The sequence below is a fragment of the Stomoxys calcitrans genome, chromosome 4 (assembly GCF_963082655.1).
Source record: "Stomoxys calcitrans chromosome 4, idStoCalc2.1, whole genome shotgun sequence".
NCBI classification, from domain to species: Eukaryota; Metazoa; Arthropoda; class Insecta; order Diptera; family Muscidae; genus Stomoxys; species Stomoxys calcitrans.
The window spans coordinates 68381190-68394686 of NC_081555.1; the positions used below are offsets into that span (position 1 = coordinate 68381190).

A 13497-nucleotide genomic window follows, 5' to 3' on the forward strand; every position below is an offset into this window, starting at 1 on the left:
TGGGTATCCAAAGTTCAGCCCGGCAGAACTTAAAGTCTTTTTACTTGTTAATGGAAGTGGTTTGCTTTCTTAATTTGCCAGCAGAAGAAAACACCTAAATTGTCGGTACGATAAATTGCAGTTTATTGTTTCTTGAAGGTCAGTATGAGTCAATTGTAAACCTAACAGGTTCCCAGATCGGTTTATATGACAGGTATATCATGTTATGAACCGATTTGAACCTTATTTGACACAGTTGTTGAAAGTAAGAATAAAATACGTCATGCAAAATGTCAGCCAAATCGGATAGGAATTGTGACCTCTAGAAGCTCAAGAAGTCAAGTCCCTCTATCTGTTTATATGACAGCTATATCAGGTTATGAACCGATTTGAACCATACTTGGCACACTTGTTGGATATCATAACAAAACACGTCGGTTTATTGACAGCTATATCAAAACATGGACCGATATAGCCCATTTACAATACCAACCGACCTACACTAATCAGAAGTATTTGTGGCTAGATCGACGTAAAATGTCACGACGATCAAGAATATATATACTTTATGGGGTCTCAGAAGAATATTTCGAGTAGTTACAAACAGAATGACGAAATTAGTATACCCCCCATCTTATGGTGGAGGGTATAAAAAAACATTAACTGGTGGATTGTTACAAGGAAATGTATTGCCCTCTGGTTGCGCATGTGGATGTGAATCCTTAACTGTAGGAATCGGTCCTTATTTCGAAACTTATCGGGTTATGAACAAAATGGGGGATTGTAGATCAATCAGTATGAAGTTTCTGTGAATATAGTTTCTACCACAGACAGAAAGATATATGGACGGACATGGAAAAATTGCCATCGACAGAAAGGGAGTTTTTCCTTCGGTAATTGGTGTGAAAATTCTTAATTTTTACATTTTTTGGTGAAATATAATGCTTATGATATCTTTGTAATTAGATATTTTATCCATTTTATTGAATTGTCGTTTGGGAACCACAATTAAGCAAAATTAAAAGATTGTGTTTTTTTTTTCAATAATATAAATTGTATTTAATAAATTAAAATTATTTTTTCCATGGGGAAGATTTCTTAACCCTAATGAAGATATAATTTAGATATGACCTAGGCTAACGTAATTGCTATAATGCGACACTAATGACTGAATTTTTGGTAAATCACCAACTGCTTGGTGGATGAGGTGGGTAAGAAATACTATGACCAGGTGCAGGAGGACCATATGAAGATGATCCATGTGGTGGGTGGTCATGCGACGAGTGACCATGAGGTGGGTGTCCATGTGGGGGTGGACCATGTGAAGATGCACCATGTGGTGAGGGGCCATGTGATGATGCACCATGGCCTCCCGATGATCCCTGGGAACCACCACCGCCCGATGGACTTTCTTCGACCCTTGTCATCTTGAGAACTCCTTTCTGTACAACTCGGCCACCTTTGAAATAGCTATTATCACCGTGGCTACGTTTAACGACAGCGCTACCCTTTTGACCGTAATGAGCAACCAATTGAGCATTGTAATCAGCATCACCGCCGGCGCCGCCGCCGCCGCCAATACCGCCGCCTGCACCACCGCCAAAACCATTTTCTTCTTCTATTACAAGTTTAATAATTTGAGGCAAAATACCACCATCACTGAAAGAGCCTCCGCCATATCCGCTGCTACCGTGCGAATATCCAGAAGCATATGATGAACCTCCCGAATACCCATGGGAGTGGCCACCATATGAAGAACCGCCAGAGTGGGAATGACCGCCGCTTTCTGTTATCACCTTGAAAATTTGAGCATCTCCTCCGGCACCTGCCCCACCACCATGGTAATGACCAGCATCATGGCCGCCGCCATAGGATCCACCACCACCCCCAGCTGCTTCCTCTAGAATGACTTTGTAAATCTGAGCACCCCCACCACCGCCGCCGCCGCCGCCTCCATGTCCTGATCCATGAGAGTAGCCATAACTCCCGGCATATGAACCACCATGACTAGATCCATGAGAATGACCATATGAACCTCCATGAGAATGGCCATGATGTTCGGCATACGAGCCACCGTAGCTAGATCCATGAGAGTGACCATGATGGTCAGCATATGAGCCGCCACCTCCATAGCTGGGCCCATGAGAATGACCATGACCTGAACCCGCCGCGCCACCGTGACCGCCTCCTCCTCCTCCTCCACCACCTGAGGGATTTGCTACAACATCGTAAGTAACGGTACTGCCACCACTACTACTTGCCGCGCTGCTTCCCCCTCCAACTCCAGCCAACAACTTCAGAAGCGTCGCATCGCAAATGCACGCCAGGCACAATAAACAAATAATTATCTGCAATTGAATAATCCAAATACGTTAAAACGGCGTCCAAGGGTGTCCACACTGAGACTGCCACATGAGCAGCTACTAACCTTCATATCAGTCCAGTTTATGTATGGTTTGGGAAAATCTTGTAAAACTGACTGAACCTGTAAACTCAAAACTATGGAATGATTTGACTTTCTAGCATTTCTTTACATTTATACCAGCCCTGGCCAAATTTGGATAACCAGCCGATCCTCTCTCTCTCTCTCCCGAATGAACAACGAACCGGGTCGACGATGGATGCAATCCATTCCGTTTGCGCGGGCATCATCATTAAATTTGAAATATTTTTGAATGTGTCGTCGCAGACTACTGCGCTCGCGATTATTTCTTCATCAGCCAACTAGACACACAGCCATCATCCAATGCTATGAAAAAATATGTTTCAAGTTCATTCAAACTTATAATAAGTATTTCAAAATTTCTTTTCAAGTTTAAAACAAAACCCTAAAAATACTCAATTGCTGATGTTGATGCTGTTGCCGATGCTGCGGACGGTTCATTATTGTGGATTCCCTTAGAAACAGCGGTGGAAATGATTTGAAACATTTTTGCATATTTAAGGCAACCAGTCCAGAAGAAGATGATGAAGCAGAAGCAAAGACATTACCACCAACACTGACAATTGGTAGCCGGGTTACAACGATTCAACCCGCCATACATATATAAATACATCTGTGGTCGCAGATTAACAATTGATGTTGTTGAGTTTGGCAATGCACGTGTGTGTTTGGTGTGCGTGGTCACTGTAAGATCTTCGGCATTAGATACAATGTCCAGCATCATAATCATTCACATTGGCATCAACTGATCGATATGATCATCGTTAAGGTATCGATGCCCGACACACATAGACAAAATATGTGGTTGTCGTCGTTCGTTTGATCGTTCCCATAAAATGTTTTATGAACTAACCTTGGTCAACATTTTTGTTATTAAGGCCTGTTGAGACCTCTTGGCCCAAACGAGTGTCATCATTATTCCAAGTAACATGAGCAGTCTTTCTATTCGGTTTTGTTTTGCTCCCTCGTTTCTCTGTTGTTCATTTGTGTGGTGGGATAGTTGGTGTTTCGGCTTAACCTGTCTAGTGTAGCCAAAATATAATAGACACACACGATGTTCATTATTGATGTGTAATTGGATAAATGAGTTACTGATCAATTGAGCAATTGTATATGATTTCAATCCAGTGATTCGGCTTGAGAATGGTCCCTAATACATATGTATATGAGGTTTACTTTCGATATTTATTCCATAAACAATGATATTTTCTCAATTTGCCTTGTGAATTGCATGTTCTATGTACCTACCTCAGGTAGCTACGATCATGAGGAAGTATCTGTTTGCCAAATGTGAGCCCTTTAAATGATTACCTATCACAACTTTAGAAATATTTTCAATAATATTTTCATCATCGAAATGGACAGAATTTGACAATTTGGGTGTGCTCTTTATGTTAAAAAATGTACAACTCCTGAAAATACCCATAAAATATACGTAGATATAAAAAAGGTTCAATTAAGAAATTTTTACATGCTGAAATTGGTCCAATAGAGGAATTTGTATTACTGATTAACAACTTTGCAATTTGGATTTATGATAAGCTCAAAAATCCAATTAAAGTGGTTAATAACTCCATAAACAAATTATTTGAAAGTTGCCTTTTCTTTTAAGCAACTTTTTTGCTGTTTTAATAAAAAACAAGTAAAGGCGTGCTAAGTTCGGCCGGGCCGAATCTTATATACCCTCCACCATGGATCGCATTTGTCGAGTTCTTTTCCCGGCATCTCTTCTGCTATTAGAGCGAAATCAAGATATGGTCCGGTTTATTATTATTTTATGTTGGAGACCTGTGTAAAATTTCAGCCAATTCGAATAAGAATTGCGCCCTTTGGGGGCTCAAGAAGTAAAATCTCTATTTTATATATATCGATTTATATGGGAGCTGTATCGGGCTATAGACCAATTCAGATCATAATAAACACGTATGTTGATGGTCATGAGAGAATCCGTCGTACAAAATTTCAGGCTAATCGGATAATAATTGCGACCTCTAGAGGCTCAAGAAGTCAAGATCCCAGATCGGTTTATATGGCAGCTATATCAGGTTATGAACCGATTTGAACCTTATTTGACACAGTTTTTGATAGTAAGAATAAAATACATCATGCAAAATTTCAGCCAAATCGGATAGGAATTGCGCTCTCTAGAAGCTCAAGAAGTCAATTCCCCAGATCTGTTTATATGACAGCTATATCAGGTAATGAACCGATTTGAACTATACTTGGCACAGTTGTTGGATATTATAACAAACGTGCAAAAATTTATTCAAATCGGATAAGAATTGCGCCCTCTAGAGGCTCAAGAAGTCAAGACCCAAGATCGGTTTATATGGCAGCTATATCAGGTTATGGGCCGATTTGAACCATACTTGGCACATTTATTGGAAATAATAACAAAACACGTTGTGCATAATTTCATTCCGATCGGATAAGAATTGCGCACTCTAGAGGCTCAAGAAGTCAAGACCCAAGATCGGTTTATATGGGAGCTATATCAGGTTATGGACCGATTTGAACCATACTAGGCACAGTTGTTGGATATCATAACAAAATACAGACAAAAAATCATTCAAATCGGATAAGAATTGCGCCCTCTAGAGGCTCAAGAAGTCAAGACCCAAGGTCGGTTTATATGGCAGCTATATCAAAACATGGACCGATATGGCCCATTTACAATACCTTGCTTTACTCCTTCGGAAGTTAGCATGGTTTCGACAGACAGACGGACGGACGGACAAGCCTAGATCGACATAAAATGTCGATGGGGTCTCAGATGAATATTTCGAGTAGTTACAAACAGAATAAGGAAATTAGTATACCCCCCATCCTATGGTGGAGGGTATAGAAAAAAACAAAATAATTGATATATATCACATGAATAAAAAACTTTTTATTTCATTGGATTAGACTGTGTATAAAACATGGAATATATTGCTTGAAAATATAGCGTAAATGCTTCTCGGCCTGTATCAGTAGTCAGCACTTTTGTTTTTTTAAACTCAAGCAACTGAGCATATGTAAAATTTTCTATTAAAAAATGGTCAATAAACGACAATACTACCCCCGACTCTCCTTGTGAACAAAAAAAAATTTAGGCTGAGATTACAGATTACGGCAGAAATTTGCTTTTAGTGAAAGGGTATCTATCAATGAGTTTGAAAGTGAAAGAAAAAATTAGTGGAAGTATCAGCTTTATAAGTTAAGGAAACAGAAAAGTTGTATATTTTTAATCACAAAAAATTTTTAATGATAAAGGACAATCAAAAGACTATTTTAGTCATTCAATAATTCAAAAAAATATTTTTTTGTATTTTCAACCCCTCGATTTAACTGTATGGTCTCTTAAATGGCTTATTTTTAATCAATTTCCCTGAAACTCGGATAGTTGGATAATATTGGCCTTTCTTCATCATTTTCTAATATGGTCCACACCAAATCTTAGTTGAATGTAGCTTTTATATATACCGATCTCCAAATTAGAAATATGCCTACGATTTTGGGTATTTGGTTTTTGGCTCGGTCGAGCAGCTATATCAAAACATGGATCTATTTGGCCCACTTACAATCCCAACTGACCTCCACTAATAGAAAGTATTTGTGCAAAATTTCAAGAGCCTAGCTTTACTTCTGCGAAAATTAGCGTGCTTGCGACAGACAGACGGACATGGCTAGATCGACTTAAAATGTCGTGACGATCAAAAAAATATGTACTTGTATGTACATAAAAACGTATTTACGAAATTAGTAGAACCCCATCCTATGGTGGAGGATATAAGAAAATTGGTTGACTGAAACACAATTACCTAACAGCACCTCTTCATGTGGATCAATACTTCGAGATACTATACGCGAAATGCTAAGGTTAGTAACCATTACGATTAAAAAATATTTTTCTTATTATACAGAAGACGACGCTAACACAACAATGGTGGAAGTTCTGAATCCTTTCCATGGTCGCTTCGTCGGCACTAAAGGTCCTTTTGATGGCAGTGGGATTTGACGTAGTTCTCATCCACGAACCGTGGCTACGGAGAATGGGAGACACAGAGCCTGTATTCTTGCAAAGAGATTTAGTAGTAGTCAGCCTTGAAATAAATAAGTTTCGTTTGTTAGCTGGCTTCCCTATATGTGGCACACGATTCAGAGATGCCGCCTTGAAACCTTAAGTTGCTGGTTGAATCCGCCTCTGTAGGGAAGAAGAGCATCATTGTAGGAAGTGATGCTAAAGCACATCACCAGATATGGAGAAGTTCGGAAGTCAACGAAAGGGGCAAGCTGCTTATCGAATATATTATAAGTTGCAGTCTGGCGATTTGTAAAAAAGGGATTAAAGCGACCTCTGTTACCAGGAACAAGCAGGAGGTACTAGATATTACCTTTCTATCGGAAAATGTAAGCACAGGAATATGCGACTTGGAAGTGTTGGATGACCATAGCTTCTCTGATCTTCATTACATTAGTTTCAGCCTTGGAGAAAATAAAGCAGAAGTGGTTCCTCGGAGACAGAAGAAATGCGGATAGGAATATATTTCGCACAATTTTTGCACGTCTATCCCTTCCAGAACAGAAAAGGACGAGGAGGAACTGCGGAGGATATTGACATAATGGTCAAGCGGATCACAAAGGCCCTGAATGACCCGCTTGAGTCAGCATATCCTAGTGTCAAGCCAAGGGGGAAACAGCGACCGTCATGGTGGACCACAGAGCTGGTTGGTCTAAGGAAGGACTGCAGAAAACTCTTTAACAGAGCAAAAGCCGCTAGAGCACCACACGATTGGGACATCTATAGGGCTGAGCTAAGAATATATGGGCGAGCTGAGAACGGCTCAGAACAAGGCTTAGGAAGATTCTGTCCTCGAGACCTATTAAGGTGGGGTATATTCAGAAGTCAGGGAATGTATAGATAATGTCTAGTGAGGGAACACAAAAACTAATCGTTGATACACATTTTCCGGGAAATTCTCCAATGGACAATTGTCACTGGTATACATTCGTCGGAAGTTATTAGGGAAATTGTGTCTGATCCGAAAATCCTTTGGGCGATAAGAAGTTTCGACTCCTTCAAGTCACCAGGCCCTGAATTACAAGCTGTGCCTGATAGACCGGTTCCCTGGCTTAGGGAGATATACTCTGCTTGTATCAGAAAGTCATATACATGTGGGATGGAGGGACACGAAGGTAATTTTCTTTCTGAAAGCAAGAAAACCCTACCACTCGAACGCGAAAGATTTTCGTCCTGTTAGTCTGTCATCCTTTATGCTGAAGACTCTTGAGAGGTTGATAGAAACATATCTTAGGGCAAAGATCGCCAGTCGCGGCACCCGCATGCATATAGTAAAGGCAAACCCTATGAAATAGCCCTTTACGACCTAGTCAACTACATAGAGGGTTCTATCGCTGTCAAGGAATATACAATGGTAGCATTTCTTGACATTGAAGGTGCTTTCTACCGTAAGAAAGTCTATTAATAACTTACTTACTAAAAGATGCATTACGGCAGGTTTGGGATCTGTGGATCTAAAAAATGGATCAGCAGAGAAATACCTTAAAGAGATCTACTCTCTCCTATCTTGTGTACTGTCTCCTATCTACTTTGGAATATAGTCATTAACAATATATTATTGTCTCTGAAAAAAAGGCGTAAAAGTGGTCGCGTATGCTTATGACCTGACAATTGCGGTAAGGGGAAAGTTTCCCAGCACTCAAAGGGATATACTTCAGGAAGCTCTACGTGCAACAAAAAAGTGGGCTACCGAAAGTGGTCTGGGCATAAATCCGTGAAAGACAGAAGTAGTTCTTTTCAGCAGGAGATACAAGATGCCTACAGTGGCACCTGTCTCCTTGGGAGGAGTGAATGTTCCTTTTACAGAATGTGCAAAATAGCTGGGTGTTTTGCTGGACAGGAAATTGAACTTCAAATCCAACATTTTGGAAAAGGCAAGAAAGGTAACTCTTGTCCTATACATCTGCAAGAGGGCCATTGGCAAAAGTTAGCATTATATATATACTGCGGTTGTCAGACCTATAATGCTATATGGTGTTGTGGTCTGGAGGACGTCGTTTTAAAAGTCCACCTACTGCTCAATACTTAACCGGATCCAAATGATGGTTTGTTTGTGCATCACACCCGCACTGAGGACGACGCCATCTAATGCACTGAATTTAATGCTACATCTAATGCTTCTGGACATTGTGGCTAGACAAATTTCACTGACCGTGAGGTTAAAGAAGATTTCTCTTTGCTCATGTGGTGGCTACGAGCACTGTGTTATCCTTGATGCAATATGCGATGTTCCAGGAAGTGTGGATTACACCCTACCTGAGCTGCTTTTTGATAAAAAGTACTATACCACTATACCTAATAGAACCGATTGGAACTACGATATCCCTGGTAACAGAAGCTATATAGACCTCTATATGGATTGTTCCAAACTAAACGACCAGGTGGTCTTTGGGGTGTACTCTAAAGATATAGAACTGGTCATATCAAACAGGTTACCCGACCACTGCAGTGAGTATCAAGTGGAGATGTTTGCAATTAAATAAGTGGTTGAATGGCTAAGATATAATGTCATAAAGACGGTTGGCATAAATATATTCTAAGACAGCCGTTAAATCCCTGGAGAACGTATTTCTGAACACAAAAACCGCCCTCGACTGTCGCAGATTTCTTAACGAGATGGCTAAACAGTTCAAAATTCACCTGTTCTGGATGCCGGGCTTGCGAGACAAGGATCTACTTTACCCATTCCAGGGGAACTGAAATCTGTGTGTATGACTCTAGCGACATGTAAGCTAAGCTTTCAGGACTAGGCCCGAGGAACAACGAATGATAGATGCCCCAAAAGAGGGGCTGTGAGCATTCCAAAATTACGTGGCCTAATCTAGACTTGAGGAGGTCTATCGCTTTGCTGTCACTGGCTAGAACAGACGTCTCAGTCATCATGTCCGTCATGAAAGGTCACTGTCTAATCGGAAAACATGCTGACAGCCTGAAGGTTGCCAGCAGCAACTTTTGCAGAAGCTGTGAGGACATCGAAGAAAAAGAGACTATAGGTTCACATTTCTTTGAGAACCTGTCTGATAGAGCGGATGTGAACATTCACAAGTTGTTGGACTTTTTAAAGCGATCCGGATGGTTCAACGGTAGGAACTAGAAGGCATCTTCCTTCTTCTGTTCCTGCGGTATCACAATGGACGAAAATGTCAAAGTGAGTCTGATGACAAACTGCCACTTAAACCTAACCTAACCTACACTTTACAGACCACAGTAACACAGAGGTTAGCATGTCCGCCTATGACGCTGAAAGCCTAGGTTCGAATCCTGGCGAAACCATCAGAAAAAGTTTTCAACGTTGGTTTTCCCCTCCAAATGCTGACAACATTTGTGAGGAACTATGCCATGTAAAAACTTCTCTCCCAAGACGTGTCGCACTGCGGCACACCGTTCGGACTCGGCTATAAAAAGGAGGTCGCTTCTCATTGAGCTTTAAACTTTAATCGGACTGCACTCATTGAAATGTGAGAAGTTTGCCCCTGTTCCTTAGTATGATGTTCATGGGCAAAATTTTCGACTTTGCGTTTGAATCCGGACTCCAGTCACAAAATTGTAACAGTATTGTCAATAAAATATACAAAATTAATGTATGTATAAGCAGCTACCAATTACCGTAGGCAATTTTGATTGGGTCGTAATTGTTGCAATATTTTTATGGTTTGGATTTGGGAGGTCAAATCGAGCACTACAATAAAAAGTTTAAGCTGAAAACATATTATGTATTACTTTCTAGCTGCATTTATGAAAACAAACACATAAATTCGGATTATCATAAAACCAAAAGTAGAGGAATGCATTGTAAAAAATAGGTATAACTTTTGGATTTGTAACTTACGCCTCAGTAGTTTGGTGGACTGCTGTGGAAAAAGTCCAACATAAGGACCATACAACAGGTTCGGAGAACATGTTGTCTTGGCATAGTCGGAGTGATTAGGACCACGCCCACCTATTCTAGATATCCGACCCACTGACATACAGATTAAGTGTGAGACGGCTATGAGAATAGATTGAGGATGGGAGCAGCTCATACCATCGCGGTATAATCGAGGCGATGAAAGGAAACCTGGAAGGAAGGGAAGAGGTTTCCAATCGGATACCTGAGAAGACACTTGGGGGCGAGTGCGAGGCACTGCTGTCAGCGGCACAGTGGACCTACGGAACCCTTGTACTGCCATCTGGAAGATCACGTTACATGGATGGATCAAAGCTGGAGGACAGAGTGGGCCTGGGGATCTACATTGATAACCGAGAGAATGAGATCTGTTTTAGATTGCTTGACCATAATATGATTCTGCATGCAGAGGTCCGGGCGATCACGCAATGCATGAGGTGGTATGGTCCTTGGCGAGGACGTCGAGTATGAACATCTAGCTGAATACAAAGAATCGAGGTTAGTCACGGTGTAACATTATATTCATTTTGTCATTCCGTTTGCAACGCATCGAAATATCCATTTCCGACCCTACAAAGTATATATATTCTTGATCAGCGTAAAAATCTAAGACGATATAGACATGTCCGTCCGTCTGTCTGTTGAAATCACGCTACAGTCTTAAAAAATAGAGATATTGAGCTGAAATTTTGCACAGATTCTTTTTTTGCCCATAAGCAGGTTAAGTTGGAAGATGGGCTATATCGGACTATATCTTGATATAGCCCCCATATAGACCGATCCGCCGATTTTGGATCTTAGGCCACATAAAAGCCACATTTATTATCCGATTTTGCTGAAATTTGGGACAGTGGGTTGTGTTAGGCCCTTCGACATCCTTCTTCAATTTGGCCCAGATTTGTATATAGCTGCCAAATAGACCGATCTTTCGATTTGAGGTCTTGTGCCCATAAAAGGCCCATTTATTGTTCGATTTTGCCAAAATTTGGGACAGTGAGTTGTGTTAGGCCCTTCGACATCCTTCTTCAATTTGGCCGAGATCGGTCTAGATTTGGATATAGCTGCCATATAGACCGATCTCTCGATTTGAGGTTTTGGGCCCATAAAAGGCGCATTTATTGTCCGATATCGCCGAAATTTGAGACAGTGAGTTGTGTTAAGCCCCTCGTCATATTTCTGCAATATGGCCCCGATCGGTCTAGATTTGGATATAGCTGACATATAGACCGATCTCTTGGTTTAAGGTTTTAGGGCCATAAACGGCGCATTTATTTTCCGTTTTCGCCGAAATTTGGGACAGTGAGTTGGATTAGGCTCTTCGACATTTTTCTGAAGCTTGGCTCAAATCGGTACATATTCGAATATAACTGCCATATAGACCGATCTCTCGATTTATAATCTGATTTCACTGAAATTTAATACAGTGACTTATGTTAGGCTTTTCGACACGCGTGTCGTATATGGTTCAGATCGGTTTATTTTTAGATATAGCTACTTAAAAGACCAATATTGTTTAATACACAATATTGGTCTTTTGAGCAATGACTTGTACTTATAAGAATTTGGTCCAAATCGGAAAATATTTCGATATTGCTGCTATGGGGCATAAGGTATACATTTTTCACCGGATATCCAAAGTTCGGCCCGGCCGAACTTAACGCCTTTTTACTTGTTTATTTTGTTTCATTAGGGTGTGGAATATTCAAGTTATAACGAGATTGATATTAAAACAATAAAGGTTTGGTACTAAAACCAATGATGGTTGGGTACTAAAATCAATAAAAGTTTCGTATTAAAATCAACTAATCATTTAAACATGCGTATTTGCTTTGATATACTATGTTGAGACGAAAGCTGTTTTCAGCAAACGACTCGTTTTTCCTTTACAATTTACAATGGTAAGACGTCTCGTATGTCACAAAAATGAGCCATTCCAAGCATGTGAACATAAATAAATGCCTTAATTGTGGTAATAAGCACAGCCTTGAAAAATGTCAAAACATAAAAATTTATTTTTTTCCAAAAATCAACAAAATTTTACGGATCAAGCAAGAAAAAGTAAATCTTATCAATAATGCATCATAACATCTACACTAATGTGAATGATTGAGGTGTTTGTCAAAACGACAAAACGAGTCAATGTGGACATAGCATTACCATACGGCGTTGCTTTATCAATACTGCAATCAATACCGTATGGTGCTGAAATGGGCACGTTTAGTATAATTTTTTTCTCTGGGTCCGAATATAAAGATTTTTCAAATAATTCGGAAAGCTGATAAAATATACTTTTAACATAAAAAATTTTTTATGATGCATTCCTCTACTTTTGGTTTTATAATAATACGAATTTATGTGTTTTCATAAATGCAGCTAGAAAGTAATACATAATATGTTTTCAGCTTAAACATTTTATTGTAGTGCTCGATTTGACCTCCCAAAAAATGCAAAGTCTACATTATAGGACCATAAAATATTGCAACAATTGCGACCCGATCAAATTTGCCAACGGCAATTGGTAACTATTGGGTTGCCCAAAAAGTAATTGCAGATTTTTTAAAAGAAAGTAAATGCATTTTTAATAAAACTTAGAATGAGCTTTAAACAAATATACTTTTTTTACACTTTTTTTCTAAAGCAAGCTAAAAGTAACAGCTGATAACTGACAGAAGAAAGAATGCAATTACAGAGTCACAAGCTGTGAAAAAATTTGTCAACGCCGACTATATGAAAAATCCGCAATTACTTTTTGGGCAACCCAATACTTATACATACATTCATTTTGTATATTTTATGGACAATACTGTTAAAATGTTGTGACTGGAGTCCGCATTCAAACGCAAAGTCGAAAATTTGGATATCTTTTATTTGAAAAATGTTGTGGTCAGATTTTAAATTGAGATCCCTTATAATTCGTTCGTAGCAGTAAATAAAATCTATGACTTTTTATGGTGAATTGTGAGAGAATCATTGTTCTCTTATAAAGGCTATAGTACAGTATTTTTAAATCACTTAACTTGTAAGCAGAGACAAGTTGCACGTGTTAAGGTATCAACTTCTTAGGTAACTTGACAAAGAAACTGCCCAATATTTGGTCACTTGTTTAGACACACGAAACCTTTATTT

The 13497-nt window shown here is 39.6% G+C and overlaps 1 protein-coding gene across 1 annotated transcript; it reads right to left on the reverse strand.

Moving 5' to 3' along the window:
- Window positions 1-1163: 1163 nt before the first annotated feature.
- LOC106086802 (uncharacterized) lies at window positions 1164-2413 on the reverse strand. The gene is made up of 2 exons (XM_013251615.2): window positions 2408-2413; window positions 1164-2327 (listed from the first exon to the last, which is right to left on the reverse strand). The coding sequence occupies exons 1-2, from the start codon at window positions 2411-2413 to the stop codon at window positions 1164-1166; spliced, it is 1170 nt and encodes a 389-aa protein (XP_013107069.2).
- Between the last annotated feature and the right edge of the window lie 11084 nt (window positions 2414-13497).